Raw genomic sequence first — 13,834 nt, forward strand, 5'->3', positions numbered from 1 at the left:
ACTCAGTGTTTGAATTGGAGCATAGTCTCCTGGTGAAATTGTTACGTACATTTGTGTGTCATCTGCATAGCTATGGTAACTTATTTGGTTGTTTTTCATTATCTGAGCCAGTGGTAGCATGTAGATGTTAAAGAGAAGAGGCCCCAAGATGGAGCCTTGAGGAACCCCACATGTCATATTTGTCAACTCAGATGTGTATTTACCTATAGAAACAAAGTTGTTTCTGTCCTTTAAGTAGGATTCAAACCAATTTAGAACTGTTTCCGAAAGTCCCACCCAGTTTTCCAGTCGGTCTAGTAATATGTTGTGGTCAACAGTGTCAAACGCAGCACTGAGATCTAATAATACTAACACTGAAGTTCTGCCACTGTCTGTGTTTAAGTGGATGTCATTAAAGACCTTTACAAGAGCAGTCTCAGTGCTGTGGTTTGGACGAAAGCCTGACTGGAACACATCGAAACAGTTATTTAAATGCAAGAAATTATTCAACTGTTGAAAAACAACTTTTTCAATGATTTTACCTAGAAATGGGAGGTTTGATATGGGCCTGTAATTGTTCATTACTGAAGCATCTAGATTATTCTTTTTTAAGAGCGGTTTAATGACTGCAGTTTTCAGGGCCTGTGGAAAAATACCTGAGTGAAGAGATTTGTTTACTATATGAAGTAGATCTGAGGCCATGCAAGGCAAAACATCTTTGAAAAATCCTGTTGGAATAATATCAAGGCAGCAAGAGGAGGATTTCAGAAGTTGTATAATGTCCTCTAGGTTTTTATCATTCATCTGATGGAATTGTGTCATGGTGTTTGAATTGATGTTAAGTGGACACAGAGACAACACATTTGCTGTTCCTGATGCAGAGGCACTGACTGCTTGTCTGATTTTTCTGAATTTTGTCAGTGAAAAAGGCAAAATCATTGCACGCCCTGGTGGATAGAAATTCAGAGGGCTACTGACACTGGGGGGGTTAGTTAGTCTGTCGACGGTAGCAAACAAGGCACGTGCGTTGTTTTTGGTAATGATGTCAGAGAAGAACGATTGTCGTGCGTTTTTCAATTCCAAATTATAAAGGCCAAGTCTCACTTTATAGATTTCAAAGTGAACCTGGAGATTTGTTTTTCGCCACCTGCGTTCAGCTTTTCGACATTCTCTTTTTTCTGTTTTCACGCTCATGGCCTTTCTCCATGGAGATATTTTCTTGCCAGACACTTCCTTTACCTTAGTTGGAGCAATGGCATCTATAACATTTTTTATTTTTGAATTAAAATGATCTACTAGCTCATTTACTGAGATGTTAGCAGGGGCAAGTGTGGAAGAAAAATTCTGAGTAAACATTTCCCTAGTATTTTCAGTTAAATATCGCTTTAGAGGGCGAAGCCTACATGATGTAGAACTGGGGTTACGTACTGTAACCCAGATTCTATGAGTATAGGCGCAGCCCTCTAAGGTTCGGGCCCCAGTGGCTCCACGAATAGCTGAAGAAAAGCTGTTTGTGTGGGAGCAGATTGTCGGGCCTCCTTCCTATTTACACGGAAGTGAGTCCGTAGGTGGGGCCCACATCATAGGTGGGCGTGGATTAAGTCTGTCAGTGCTGCACACGTGCAGTGGGATTACCCAATAGCGATAGCCTTAGAGGGCTGCGCCTATCTCATAGAAAATGGGTTACAGTATGTAACCCCAGGTCTCAGTACTCTCTCTTTTTTAGAACCTTTTTTTAAGGGAAAAAACGTAGGGACCCTATTACAACATGTAAAGACAACCAACGAGAGAGCAGATTCAGGTAGAGTTTTCAGGTACAGCTTTTAGATGCGCAGCTCCTCTGTCTTGGAATAGTCTGCAAATTAAATGGAAACTAATCAACTGGTGCCACTAAATGTTTTTTAAAGCTCGGTTAGATGCTAGTCAATCGGAAGCTGTTGGTACCTGTTTATGTGGATAATTATGTAAATTATGCTGTATGATGTCCTTTTGTTGTTCTATTTATGTTTTTATGTTTCATGTGGAACTACTTGAGCAGGTCTCCCTTGAAAAAGAGAGCAATGATTCTCAAATGGGATTTATCTGTATAAATAAAGGTTTGAAATGAAATGAAATGAGAGTTTCTGAGGACTGTATGTTAGAATGCTGCTCTGACCCTTGAATTAACTGTAATAATGGAGAATGCATATGTTAAAGCAGAGCAGGAATGATGTGGCAGGCGCTCCTCCCTTTGAGGCAGGAGCATTTTAGATAAAATAGAGGAGTGTTGTTGGTGTTTTACCTCGAGGAGGAGCTGCAGGGCTGGGCTGGGCCTGTGGGCGGGTGGGGGGCTTCAGTCCCGGTGGGAGAGGGATCCCACTGGGAACTCTCTGTGGAAGAAGTCAGTGATATAGAATGTATTATCTAATGGTGGAACAGCAGGACACTTGTATGTTGTGTTGAAACAAACACAGTGATCTACTAACTGTAGTCCTTTACTTTTAAATGTATTTATCCTAAAATAACATTTTGCTGCCTGGTCTCACAGGTGAAGAAGAGAATACTCTGTTCAGCATGAGTCTAACTCCTGCAATTTGGGAAGTGCTGCCAGTAAAGGTCTACACTAACATGAGCTTAAAGGTCTCCTATTATACTATTGTTAGGCATATATTATAGGTCTCAGTTATAAAAATGTGTCTGAAGGTTGGGTGGGCGGGAAGTTGCCAGAAGTTCAACGTAAAGCCAACCCACATGTTAGTACTGTCTAGCAAATCTGGATCAATCAAAAAGTGCATTTTACATAATAAGTGACCGTTAAAACATTTTGGCCAGAGGATCATAACGTTCATTAATATATTATTACAATACATTACATTCTCCTTTTTGCCTTTTGATGTCTTGACATTGGCAGGATCGAGCAGGGACATTGGAAGAAGTCCTCTCTGAAAACAAAGGGCCAAACAAATCTGAGAATACATGAAATATTATATGAGGCTGAAATACAGTTAGACAACAAAGCACAGGATTATGCAGGGTTTTCACCAGCCCAAACCATAACCTATATTACACCAATTGGCTTTCCCCTCAATGTCTTCCTATCCTTGTCAGATCAGACCTCAAGGGGCTTGTAACTTACAGAATTACAAATGCCTTCATACATTTAATAGAACCAAATTATTTAAATTGAAAAATTGTGGTAAATCAAACATTTCTTTGGATGTTGATTTAGATTTCTGACCCAGTATTAAAAAAAAAAGTTAACCGTTCTACACACCTTTTATTGAACATCACAGCCTAAAATCATGATTTATTTGTAAAATGCTTCAGTTATCATCATCACACACATCATTACCAATTGCCACCACCTCTGCAGTATAAGCTATACGATGTATTCTCTATTCTTACCTGTCCATCATATATGACAGTTGCCATCCCATCCCTGTCTTCCTCGCCAAATAAAAACACCATGGCCCCGCCCGGCACCGTCAGCTGTTGAGGCCCTCGGGCCATGTAAGGAACTCGCATGCGCATGTATCGAGAATCCCTGGGAAATGAAAAGAAAATCTGTCATACTTACCATCAACAAACATTTGTACAGTATTGGTTGTTTAAAAGCTCAGGTTACTACTTGGATGTCACAAGATTAGGGATGGGTATCGAGAACCGGTACTAAGTCAGTACCGGTACCTGATTGACGGTGTTGGTATACCGTTAAGCCGCTCGACAAACGGGGCTGCTATCGGTGTATGAATTACGCTACTTCCTTAGTTTAAACAATTCTGGTCGGTTGGGAACCCGTGTGACGTATCCGGTTTGAGTACCACTGATTTGCCACTGTGAATGCCACTCGTCATCTCTCCTAACAGCGCTCTTATTATTGTGAGACTCCCGGGGGCAGACCATAGGGGCAGACGCAACATCTTGCTAGAAACAGCGTCTCAAGGCTTCTTAACATTTAACAACCTATTAATGATGCATACCCACTTAACGGGAAGAACTCAGCTAACAGACGATATTAACCATTTTACCTACACGGAACAGAAGTCCAACACCAAGAGTCTAAATCAACACTTAACAAAACGGGCTAACGGCTACTTTAGCACATATCTGGCAAAAGCGATATTTTCTATGTCATTTTATCGATTAATCCAATGTCTCTGTGTAACTTTAAAATGATTACTGATAATTCATCATTACAATTATAAATAATAAACGGATTATAATGGTTAGCCGACCGGAGCTTACGGTTTAGGAGGTGCACACGCAGCGTCTCGTTTTAACTGAATAATGGTCATATTTACATGGATTTATGAACTGCCCCTAATTACCGCCCACCTTCCAGAGACACACTGTCAAATACACTCATACCTGCTTGGTATGAAATTGAAAAAGTTACATTAAATAAAAATAAATTACAATAAAATGACTTTAGTTTAATCTTCACGTCTTGTAATCATGTCTATAATTTTGAGAACCAAATTATTGAAAATATCGATAAGAGTATCGAAAAATATCGGTAAAATCCTAACCATACCCATCCCTACACAAGATAATACTCACTGAGCTCCATCCACCTTGGGCTCATAGAAACCAGGTTTCTGTGGTGAAGACAGAGTGATAGTTGGCAAAGGGAGTGATTGACAACATCATCTTCATTCATACTGACACTGTACTGATTCTTACCTGCAGCCTCAGAGGTTCAAAGCCTCCAAAGTCATCATTGGGAATCATGGATGAAATCACCTGAAAGCAGAGCATCTCTCAGTGTAAGTGACAGGAGCAGGTTGGAAGCTCATTAAAGCATATTACTACTATAGACTGTGTGATTACTATACCCCCATAATACAACATTCACCAACTCTACCTTTGCTTTGCCCAGGAAGTCTCTTTGCTGCAGCTGCTCCACATCCTGTTTCCTGGGACGAAACACCACGTTGTCAGGCACCAGCAGAGGAGCCAGGACCTCCTCCCTCTGTTATCAAAGCCAGAGCAAAGCGTTCAAATGACAATGTTTGATTTACCCCAGTGGCTTCTCAAATAGAATATCAAGAAAGTCCCTAAAAGGAGCAGTACATTTGTATTTCCAGGATTGGAGTCATGTATGAACACTGTCATTGTTTTGCGAAACAGGTAAAAAATGGTATTAGAATAACCATTGCGTTACCCTTTGCCATGAAGACATACATAACCTTGAAAAGACAATCAAACCACCCCTTTACTTCCTTTAAAGTCATTCATGTTAAAACAAAATGTTCCATGAAAATGTGTTATAATTCATCCCTCGACTGTCCCTGCTGCCACGCACCTGAAACACCAGCAAAACCAAATGTAGCACAGCCTCAGATCGACTGTGTTCCAGGAAGTTTCCAAATGTGTCTTTCTATCCTTGCTAGGATGTCAACTATGGCAATGGCAGAAACAAATGTAAACACTGTGGCAATGTGTCCCTGAAGTCCCTCTCTAAAGTTGTGACACTCACCAGGACGCTGTCCAAAGCCGCCTCTATGTTTCCCCCCCGAACTCCTCCTCTCTCCTGGGAGGCTGACAGCAGAACCTCCCTGGCCTGCTCCCATTGGCCCATCCGACAGTACACAGCTGCTGCATTATACAACACCTAGGGAACACGTCAAAATTATACATTCTGGGACCAGCCGGTAGTATTTTCTTTTGACAAGGGATGTTGGGCTGGATGTAGAGAAAAGGCAGTTCGATATGACCGTTTGCAGACAGGCAGGATAGGTTAGAATTGTTTAAGCTAAAAACTACATTTCCACCTCTGGTATTCATACCACTTTGGCCACTGGAGTGGATTATGAGACTGTGATTATTCCTTTCAAAGAGGTTAATGTACAGACTGTACACACAATTAATGTTGGTGAGTTATCACTCTCTGCAGTCTGCACTATCTTTTTGTCCCTGCGTTCATTTAAAAGTTGAATTGTGTTTGTGGTTTAATTTGCAGCCCCAAAGATGATGACATCACAGGACTTAGAAGTCAGCCTCAAACACTGGCAACTCGACTTGGACTACCAGCTGCTCACGACTTGAGCCTTTTTACTTAAAAACACCTGATAGATTTTTAAAGCTGTGCCATTCAATCAGAGGCACTAAGTGGGGTAGTAAGTCGGGAAGGGGCACTTGGCTCCCCACTTTAAGGCCCTGTTCTGATTAGGCTAGTTTGATACAGTCACAAACGTATGTGTGTAACTCTTCTGTCTTACAAACAGCCGCCACCTACTTCTACCTCATGATAAAAATAAATTAAAATGATCAGCAACACTGATGGTGCAAATGAGATTTACAATGTACAATTTTGAGATACTTGTACTTTACTTGTGTATTTTCATGTAATGCTACTCCACTACCTTTCAGAGGTAAATGGTGTACTTCTACTCCACTACATGTATTGAATACCTTTAGTTACTTTACAGATGTGGATGAATGATATGAAATCTAATCAAGTGTTGAATCAGACTTTAGTTCCACCTGGAGTAAATCCACCAGCTACCCTGCAGTATACAAAGTCATTCAAACTAGCTGCACCTTCACCAGCTTTGAGAACACTTTCATGATCAATCATTATAAAACATATATATATATTATTCTGAAATGGACCAATCTGCACAACGACTACTTTTACTGTCTTTCACTATTTGATGAGAATACTTGTATACTTTTACTTGAGTAACATTTTGAATGCAGGACTTTGACTGACACAGAGTATTCCTACACTCTGGTACTTCTACTTTTACTCAAGTACAAGATCTGAGTACTTCTCCCACCTCTGATCAGGGGTGGATGACACTGACTGTGTGTTGAGATTCCGCAAACCAATGGGCACATTGCTTTTAAACCTTGGCTTTAAACACGTTATCTGTTACCGGCAGCTGTACTGTCTGTTGAAGCTAGAGCATGTCTTATCTGCACTGTGAGAAATATGTGATGTTGTGTAACCTCCATCAATGAGGCTTTGTTAGCATCCAGGTGAATGGGATGTTTGAAATAAACAATGGAGGTGATGACATAGCACACTGTGTTCATTCCTCAGTGGTGATAGACATAGGATTGGATTTCCTTTATATTCTATTGTAATGTGTCAGAAGAAGCATACTGGAGTCTCATGCTTCCCTGTATTAGTGCAGGTGTGTGTTGCAGTGTGTACGAGTGTGAGGCTGAATGTCAGACCTGCCAGCTGTAGAGTTTGAATCTCAGTCCCAGCTGTCTGTAGTCGATGACCGTGTTTCCTCTCATGTGCTTCTGTGCCCAGATACAGTCAGATAGAGCTTCCTCCAACCTGAGCAGACAGCAAACAGACCAACAGTCAGGGAATAAGAGTTCATTTTCTAAATGTGGCATCAACAAAAGCTTTACAAAAAAAAACATGGTGGTTTTACAGGGGTGTTGTGGGTCAGACTTTCTTTGTCACACACAGCAATTTGTTCTCCACTGGTTGCCTGGCAACCTCACAATGATGAAAAGTCTCCAGGAAGTGACTGCCAAGAAATAGTTGAGCTCATGAACGCCCAGAACAACATGCGTGACATACATGTTGATAATGAGCTTTGAAGTGCTGCTAGGTAGATGTGGTCACCTGTGGACACATCCTGGCTCACTATTTTCCTCTGTTTCAGTCACAATGCTGAGCTCAGATAACCAGCTGCATCTACAGTGAAGATAAGAGCTCCTCTTTCTAAATTCACACATGTTTCCCTCTTTTCTCAAAATTACAAGAGTATACATGGTCAGTATTTGGGACAGATTGCTCTGATAATCAAACATTAAATCAACCTACCTGTCAATCTGCATCATCACTGCTGCTCTCTGGAAGAAGCCGACAGCGAGACGTTCATCTTTGGCGATAGTGAGGTCTAAAGCCTGGAAACACAGAGACAGGTGGATGTTGGACACAAAAAGATGGAACTATATATATATATATCAAATCAAATCAAAATGTATTATAGCCCCAAATCACAAGAAATGCCTTAAAGGGCCGTACAAAGCAAACAAAAGCCAAAACAAAAAACTAAATACAAACGTCATAGCATAAAAATTATAAAAACATTATACATCAACATAAGTATTGCCATGTGATAAAAGCATGTGACTGAAGTGATGGTAATGTTGAACAGAAACTAGGTGATGGAAATTATTTTCCAAGGAAGACGGATGCGAATAGATGGGTTTTGAGTTTGCTTTTGAAGGAATCAACGGAAATAGCTTTGCGGATCTGAAATGATAGACGATTCCAAAGGAGAGGTGCTCGGAAGAAAAAGGCTCTGCCACCTACGGATGATTTTTGAATTCTGGGGATGGAAAGGAGACTTGCATTATGTGATTGTGGGAGCCTGGTAGATAATCGCAGGATAATTAATGATGATAGATATGGAGGTGCTAGTCCATGTAAGATTTTAAAGGTTAATAGTAAAATCTTGAAGTCAGATCTTATGTGAATCGGGAGCCAATGCAATGAAATGAGAACAGGGGTGATGTGATCACATTTCCTGGTTCTGGTTAATATTCTGGCAGCTGTGTTTTGCACCAGTTGTAGTTTGGCGGTTGTTGATTTTGGTAGCCCAGAGAAAAGTGAATTGCATTCCAACCGAGACTATGACATGCTTCCTTTTACAGTGTAAGTATTCAGCAGTGATTACCCACGGATGTTAGGTAGAAGTACTCAGATATTGTACTTGAGTAAAAGTAGAAGTACCAGAGTGTAGGAATACTCTGTTACAGTAAAAGTCCTGCATTCAAAATGTTCCTCAAGTAAAAGTAGAAAAGTATTCTCATCAAAATATAGTGAAAGTAGCGACAGTAAAAGTAGTCGTTGTGCAGATTGGTCCATTTCAGAATAATATATATGATATGTTTTATAATGATTGATCATCAAGTGTTCTCAAAGCTGGTAAAGGTGCAGCTACTTTGAATGACTTTGTATACTGCAGGGTAGCTGGTGGATTTACTCCAGGTGGAACTAAAGTCTGATTTAACACTTGATTAGATTTCACATCATTCATCCAGATCTGTGAAGTAACTAAAGGTATTAAATACATGTAGTGGAGGAAAAGTACACCATTAAGCTCTGAATTGTAGTGGGGTAGAAGTACAAAGTGTCCAAAAATGGAAATACTTACTTAAAATAGTAATAGTTAAGTAGAAGTACATAAAAAAAATATACTTAAAGGGGACCTATCATGCAAAATTCACTTTGTGATGTCTTTTATACATAACCCGGTGCGTCGGTGGGAACTCACGCAGCGTCGGAAAATAAAACCCTCTCTCTGTGGTTTGGAACAGGATGGCGTTTTATCACAGCAGAATTTATCTCCGGTAGAATTCTGATCAGGCATTAGCTCCGCCTCCTCTTTTTTTTTTCTTTTTTTTTTAAATCTAAGGACCCAACATCTGCATTTCTCTAACAGGGCTTCAAAAGAGGGGTATGAGCAGTATGAGGCATGGCTACAATGGGTGATGTGTTTGGTATTTTGAGCAAAAAACTTCACAGACATGTTTTGTATAGGTATGGCCCCACAATATATGTTTTCAATATAGCATAATTGTTCCACTTTAAGGAGGGATTTCCGCCGGACAGCTGAGCAGCATGGTCGCTTGAACAGTGAGCTCCCTTATGCCAACTGAATAAACTCCGCCTAACTTGAAAATTAAAACATAAAACATCCTGGACAGTTGATAATGAGCGGAGGGTCAACAAAAGCAAGGAATAAGAAAAGCGTGAACCGTCAAGGTAAAGAAAAAACTAACATTAACAAAGAAAAGGACAGGCTAACGGCAGAAGCTAGCACAGCAATGGCTAAACCACAAGCTAATCTGGACAGCATTAGCAAGCAAATCGAAGCCATGCAAAGTGAGCTGAAAACCGACTTGACCATCTTTAAGGAGGACATCGCCACTCAAATAAAAAACGAGCTGACAGAATTCAAAGAAGACATTAACCAGAAACTGGTAAAAATACACACAGAAGTTGGACAGCAAAATGATAAAATAGATGCCGTTAAGAATCGAACGGAGGAGTTTGAGCTGGAAATAATAAAAGAACACAAGTTTATGACTGAAAAGCTGGATGATTTGGAATCGAGATCCAGACGGAACAATTTGAGAATATACGGCATACCAGAAGATGCAGAGCTGAAAAGTGACACGTGACGATTTTTGTGGATAAATGGCTGCGGGACGAGCTGTCAATAGAAACAGATCTCCAGATTCAACGAGCCCACAGAGCCCTGGCACCGAAACCAAAATCGGGACAACCTCCGAGGTCGATCATCCTGAACTTTCTGCAGTTCCATGTAAAAGAGATGGTCTTGAAGAGGGCTTGGGAAAAGAAAACTGTCAAACTCGGAGATAATAGGATATATTTCGACCGCGAGGATACTGCTCCAACGCAAGCCATACGCACAAAATCAAAGAGGTGAGAAACCAAATCAACAACTTACTACATCAGGATATGGAGATAAAAGCAAGATATCTTAAACAAAATGATTATGAATTAGGCCCCAAAGCTACAAAGTTCTTGGCGAGCCGATTACGAAAGCAACAGGCAGCAATCAGTCAACAAATCAACCTAAATATGAACCCAAAGAAATTGAAAATATTTATAGAGATTATTACAAAGATCTTTACATGTAAACGTCAACAACAAATGATATGTGTACAAAGTCATTCCTAGACTCACTGGATCTACCCTCTATAGGTAAAGTTCAAAATGAAAGTATAACAGCAAAGATAACTATAGATTAAATCCATAAGGCAATCGGAAAACTGAAAACAGACAAAGCTCCAGGTAGTGATGGATTCCCATCTGAGTGGTACAAAGAACTAGAAAAATAACTGTCTCCACTGCTACTAGGTGCCTTTCATTGGATCATGTCAAAAGAGGATACTCTCCCCTCATGGAAAGAAGCAATTATTACAGTTATCCCCAAACCACTAAAAGATAAAGAATGTTGCCAAAATTATAGACCAATCTCAATTCTTAATGTTGATTACAAGCTCTACACTACGATACTATCAAACAGGCTACAAACAATAGAACCAGAGCTCATAGATGAGGACCAAACAGGCTTTGTTTCAGGTAGACAGAATAATATCAGAAGAACGTTACACATCATACATAGAATACAACATTTAAAAATACCAGCAGCACTGATTAGTCTCGATGTGGAAAAAGCATTTGACAGGGTCAATTGGGAATTTTTATATCTAACATTAGAGACATTTGGATTCAGTAATAAAACAATGAAATGCATCAAGTCTATCTATTTATAACAAACCAACAGCTGGAGTTCAAGTGAACGGCTCACTAACAGACAGATTTACATCGGAAAGAGGAACAGGGCTGCTGTCTCAGCCCTACCCTGTTTGCTCTATATATAGAACCATGAGCCCAAATGATCAGACAGGAAAGTGCAATAGCCGGAATAGACATTAGTCAACAAAAACATGTTAGCCTTTTCGCAGACGACGTCATGATCATGCTGAAAGATCCAGTAAGCTCCTTTTATAAAGCTAATATTCAGGATACAAATTAAACATATCTAAAATTCAAATCCTTATGTTTAACTGCGCTCCAAATAAAAAACTAAAATAATTCAATTTAAACTGGGAAGCTAATCAATTAAATACTTAATAAACATAACCAAACCTATAGCAAAGCTGTACGAACGCAACTATGAATGTATTGACAAAGATATAAGGAAAGATTTCAAAAAATGGTCAACTTACCCGATGAGTTTTATTGACAGGATAAATACAGTGAAAATGAATATTCTACCACGCTTGTTGTATTTATTTCAATCCTTGCGATAAATATACCGCAGATTCAGTTCCAAAGCTTATATCGAGATTCATATGGGGGGGGTACAAGACCTAGGATAAGATATACCACACTGCAACTGCCTAAAGAAAAAGGGGGCACTTCCAAACCTAAAGGAATATTATCATGCAGCACAACTACGTCCTCATTTACTGGTGCAACTCGGATTATAAAGCCCGCTGGAAAGACATTGAAATACTTACATATGAGTCCCCAATTCAACCACTCATAGGGCAAAGAGAAATGCCTTCCCATATGACAGAAAAGGGAGACCTAGACCCAATAACAACATTTACACTAGAACAATGGCATTCTATGATTAAACAATTGAAATTGGGAAGGGAACTTGGACTATTAGACTGGATAGCCTATGACAAAGGATTCAAACCAGGAAGCTACTGTATGACTGGAGATTCAAGCAATGGACAGAACAGGGTTGAACAGCATATGCACGGTCATCCAGAAGGGAGAAATGAGAAGCTTTCAAGACCTGAAAAACCTCTTTGACCTAGAGAACAAAGACTTATTCAGATATATGCAAATGAGGGACTACTATACAAAAAAGGTTAAGAAAAATGAAGATGACATACAACCTATTGTAAAGATGATTGCACGAGCTTACCATGATGATGTTCGCAAAGTTGTGTCAACCCTGTATTCGTGCTTGATGGAAGCCAACAAAGATTCAACACTATGGAAAAACTAAACTAAACGAAAGGATCTCAGATGAGATGTGGTATGATATGTGGAAAATGCACCAGACCAGACACAGTCACACGGATGGAGAGCATTTCTGTGGAAAAACCAAATTCGTTTCTTTAACACACCCAAAATCACTAGTAAACAAACAAACACTCAGCAATCATGCTGGAGGCTTTGTAAACATCTGGAACCTCACCATACACATGTGTTTTGGAGCTGCAGTAAAATGCAACCTTTCTGGGACTGTGTACACTCTGTTCTATGCAAGGGTTAGGCTATAGAATCCCCCGAACCTGTTTGACATTATACCTGGGACACATGGAAGGATCTGTACATGTCGGAGATCAATACCTGATCAAGATCCTATAGCTGCTGGAGAGAAGGCTATCACTAACAACTGGCTAAAGGCGGAAACACCAAGCTACAGACAATGGGTTCATATTATAGGTGATATCCTAATAATGGAGAAAATCACATACAAGTTGAAAGTAATGGAAGACACATTTCTTAAGGGCTGGGAAAAATGGTTACGGTACATATCAACAAAGGAGTAAAAAAAAAAAACAAGCAATATTTGATAACTATGTAGATCGTCTCCGTACAGGCAGTGTTCTCTCTGAAATGTAATATTTGTTTGTGTGTAATTGTACCTTGTGAATAAATCAATACAATAAAGTTTATACTGAAGTACAGTACTTGAGTAGATGTACACCACTGTGTATAATAAAATAGTGACAGACAGTTGGAACCACTTTGAAGCTTAGTGTGAACATGCAGACCTTCAGGGCCAGGTGCAGCTGCCCCAGCATCAGGTGGGCTGAGGCAGTGTTGAACAGCGTGCAGGAGGTGGGCTCGCTGATCTGCTGCAGCTGGGACAGAGCCCCCTCCCAGTCCTGAGAGTCGGCCCTCTGCACCGCCCCGTCCCACAGCCCCAGCAGCTCCGTGTACAGCATCTGGAGGAGGTCACAGGGTACACACACACACAGGTTACATGTTACACACACAGGGTACACACACACAGGTTACATGTTACACACACAGGGTACACACACAGGTTACATGTTACACACACAGGGTACACACACACAGGTTACATGTTACACACACAGGGTACACACACACAGGTTACATGTTACACACACACAGGGTACACACACACAGGTTACATGTTACACACACAGGTTACATGTTACACACACAGGGTACACACACACAGGTTACATGTTACACACACAGGGTACACACACACAGGACACACACACACACACACATTGCTGTGTGCTCTGGGGGCCTCATTTATAAACTTGACAGGAAAACGTGCGGTCCTCCACGCAAACTCTAACC

At 40.4% G+C, this 13,834-nt stretch overlaps 1 protein-coding gene across 2 annotated transcripts in view; it reads right to left on the reverse strand.

Annotated features, from left to right (window-relative positions):
* LOC117541212 (NADPH oxidase activator 1-like) overlaps window positions 1-13,834 on the reverse strand; it is a 40,995-nt gene that overhangs the window by 22,821 nt on the left and 4,340 nt on the right. For both annotated transcript variants that reach the window (XM_034208373.1, XM_034208372.1), the window contains exons 2-11: window positions 13,270-13,443; window positions 7,751-7,833; window positions 7,144-7,252; window positions 5,438-5,572; window positions 4,823-4,930; window positions 4,642-4,701; window positions 4,519-4,556; window positions 3,364-3,502; window positions 2,832-2,900; window positions 2,261-2,348 (exon numbers count right to left, since the gene is read on the reverse strand). In XM_034208373.1, the coding sequence (XP_034064264.1) occupies window positions 2,261-2,348; window positions 2,832-2,900; window positions 3,364-3,502; window positions 4,519-4,556; window positions 4,642-4,701; window positions 4,823-4,930; window positions 5,438-5,572; window positions 7,144-7,252; window positions 7,751-7,833; window positions 13,270-13,443 (1,003 nt within the window). The remainder of the gene's footprint in view (window positions 1-2,260; window positions 2,349-2,831; window positions 2,901-3,363; window positions 3,503-4,518; window positions 4,557-4,641; window positions 4,702-4,822; window positions 4,931-5,437; window positions 5,573-7,143; window positions 7,253-7,750; window positions 7,834-13,269; window positions 13,444-13,834) is intronic.

This window comes from Gymnodraco acuticeps, unplaced genomic scaffold, assembly GCF_902827175.1.
Source record: "Gymnodraco acuticeps unplaced genomic scaffold, fGymAcu1.1, whole genome shotgun sequence".
NCBI classification, from domain to species: Eukaryota; Metazoa; Chordata; class Actinopteri; order Perciformes; family Bathydraconidae; genus Gymnodraco; species Gymnodraco acuticeps.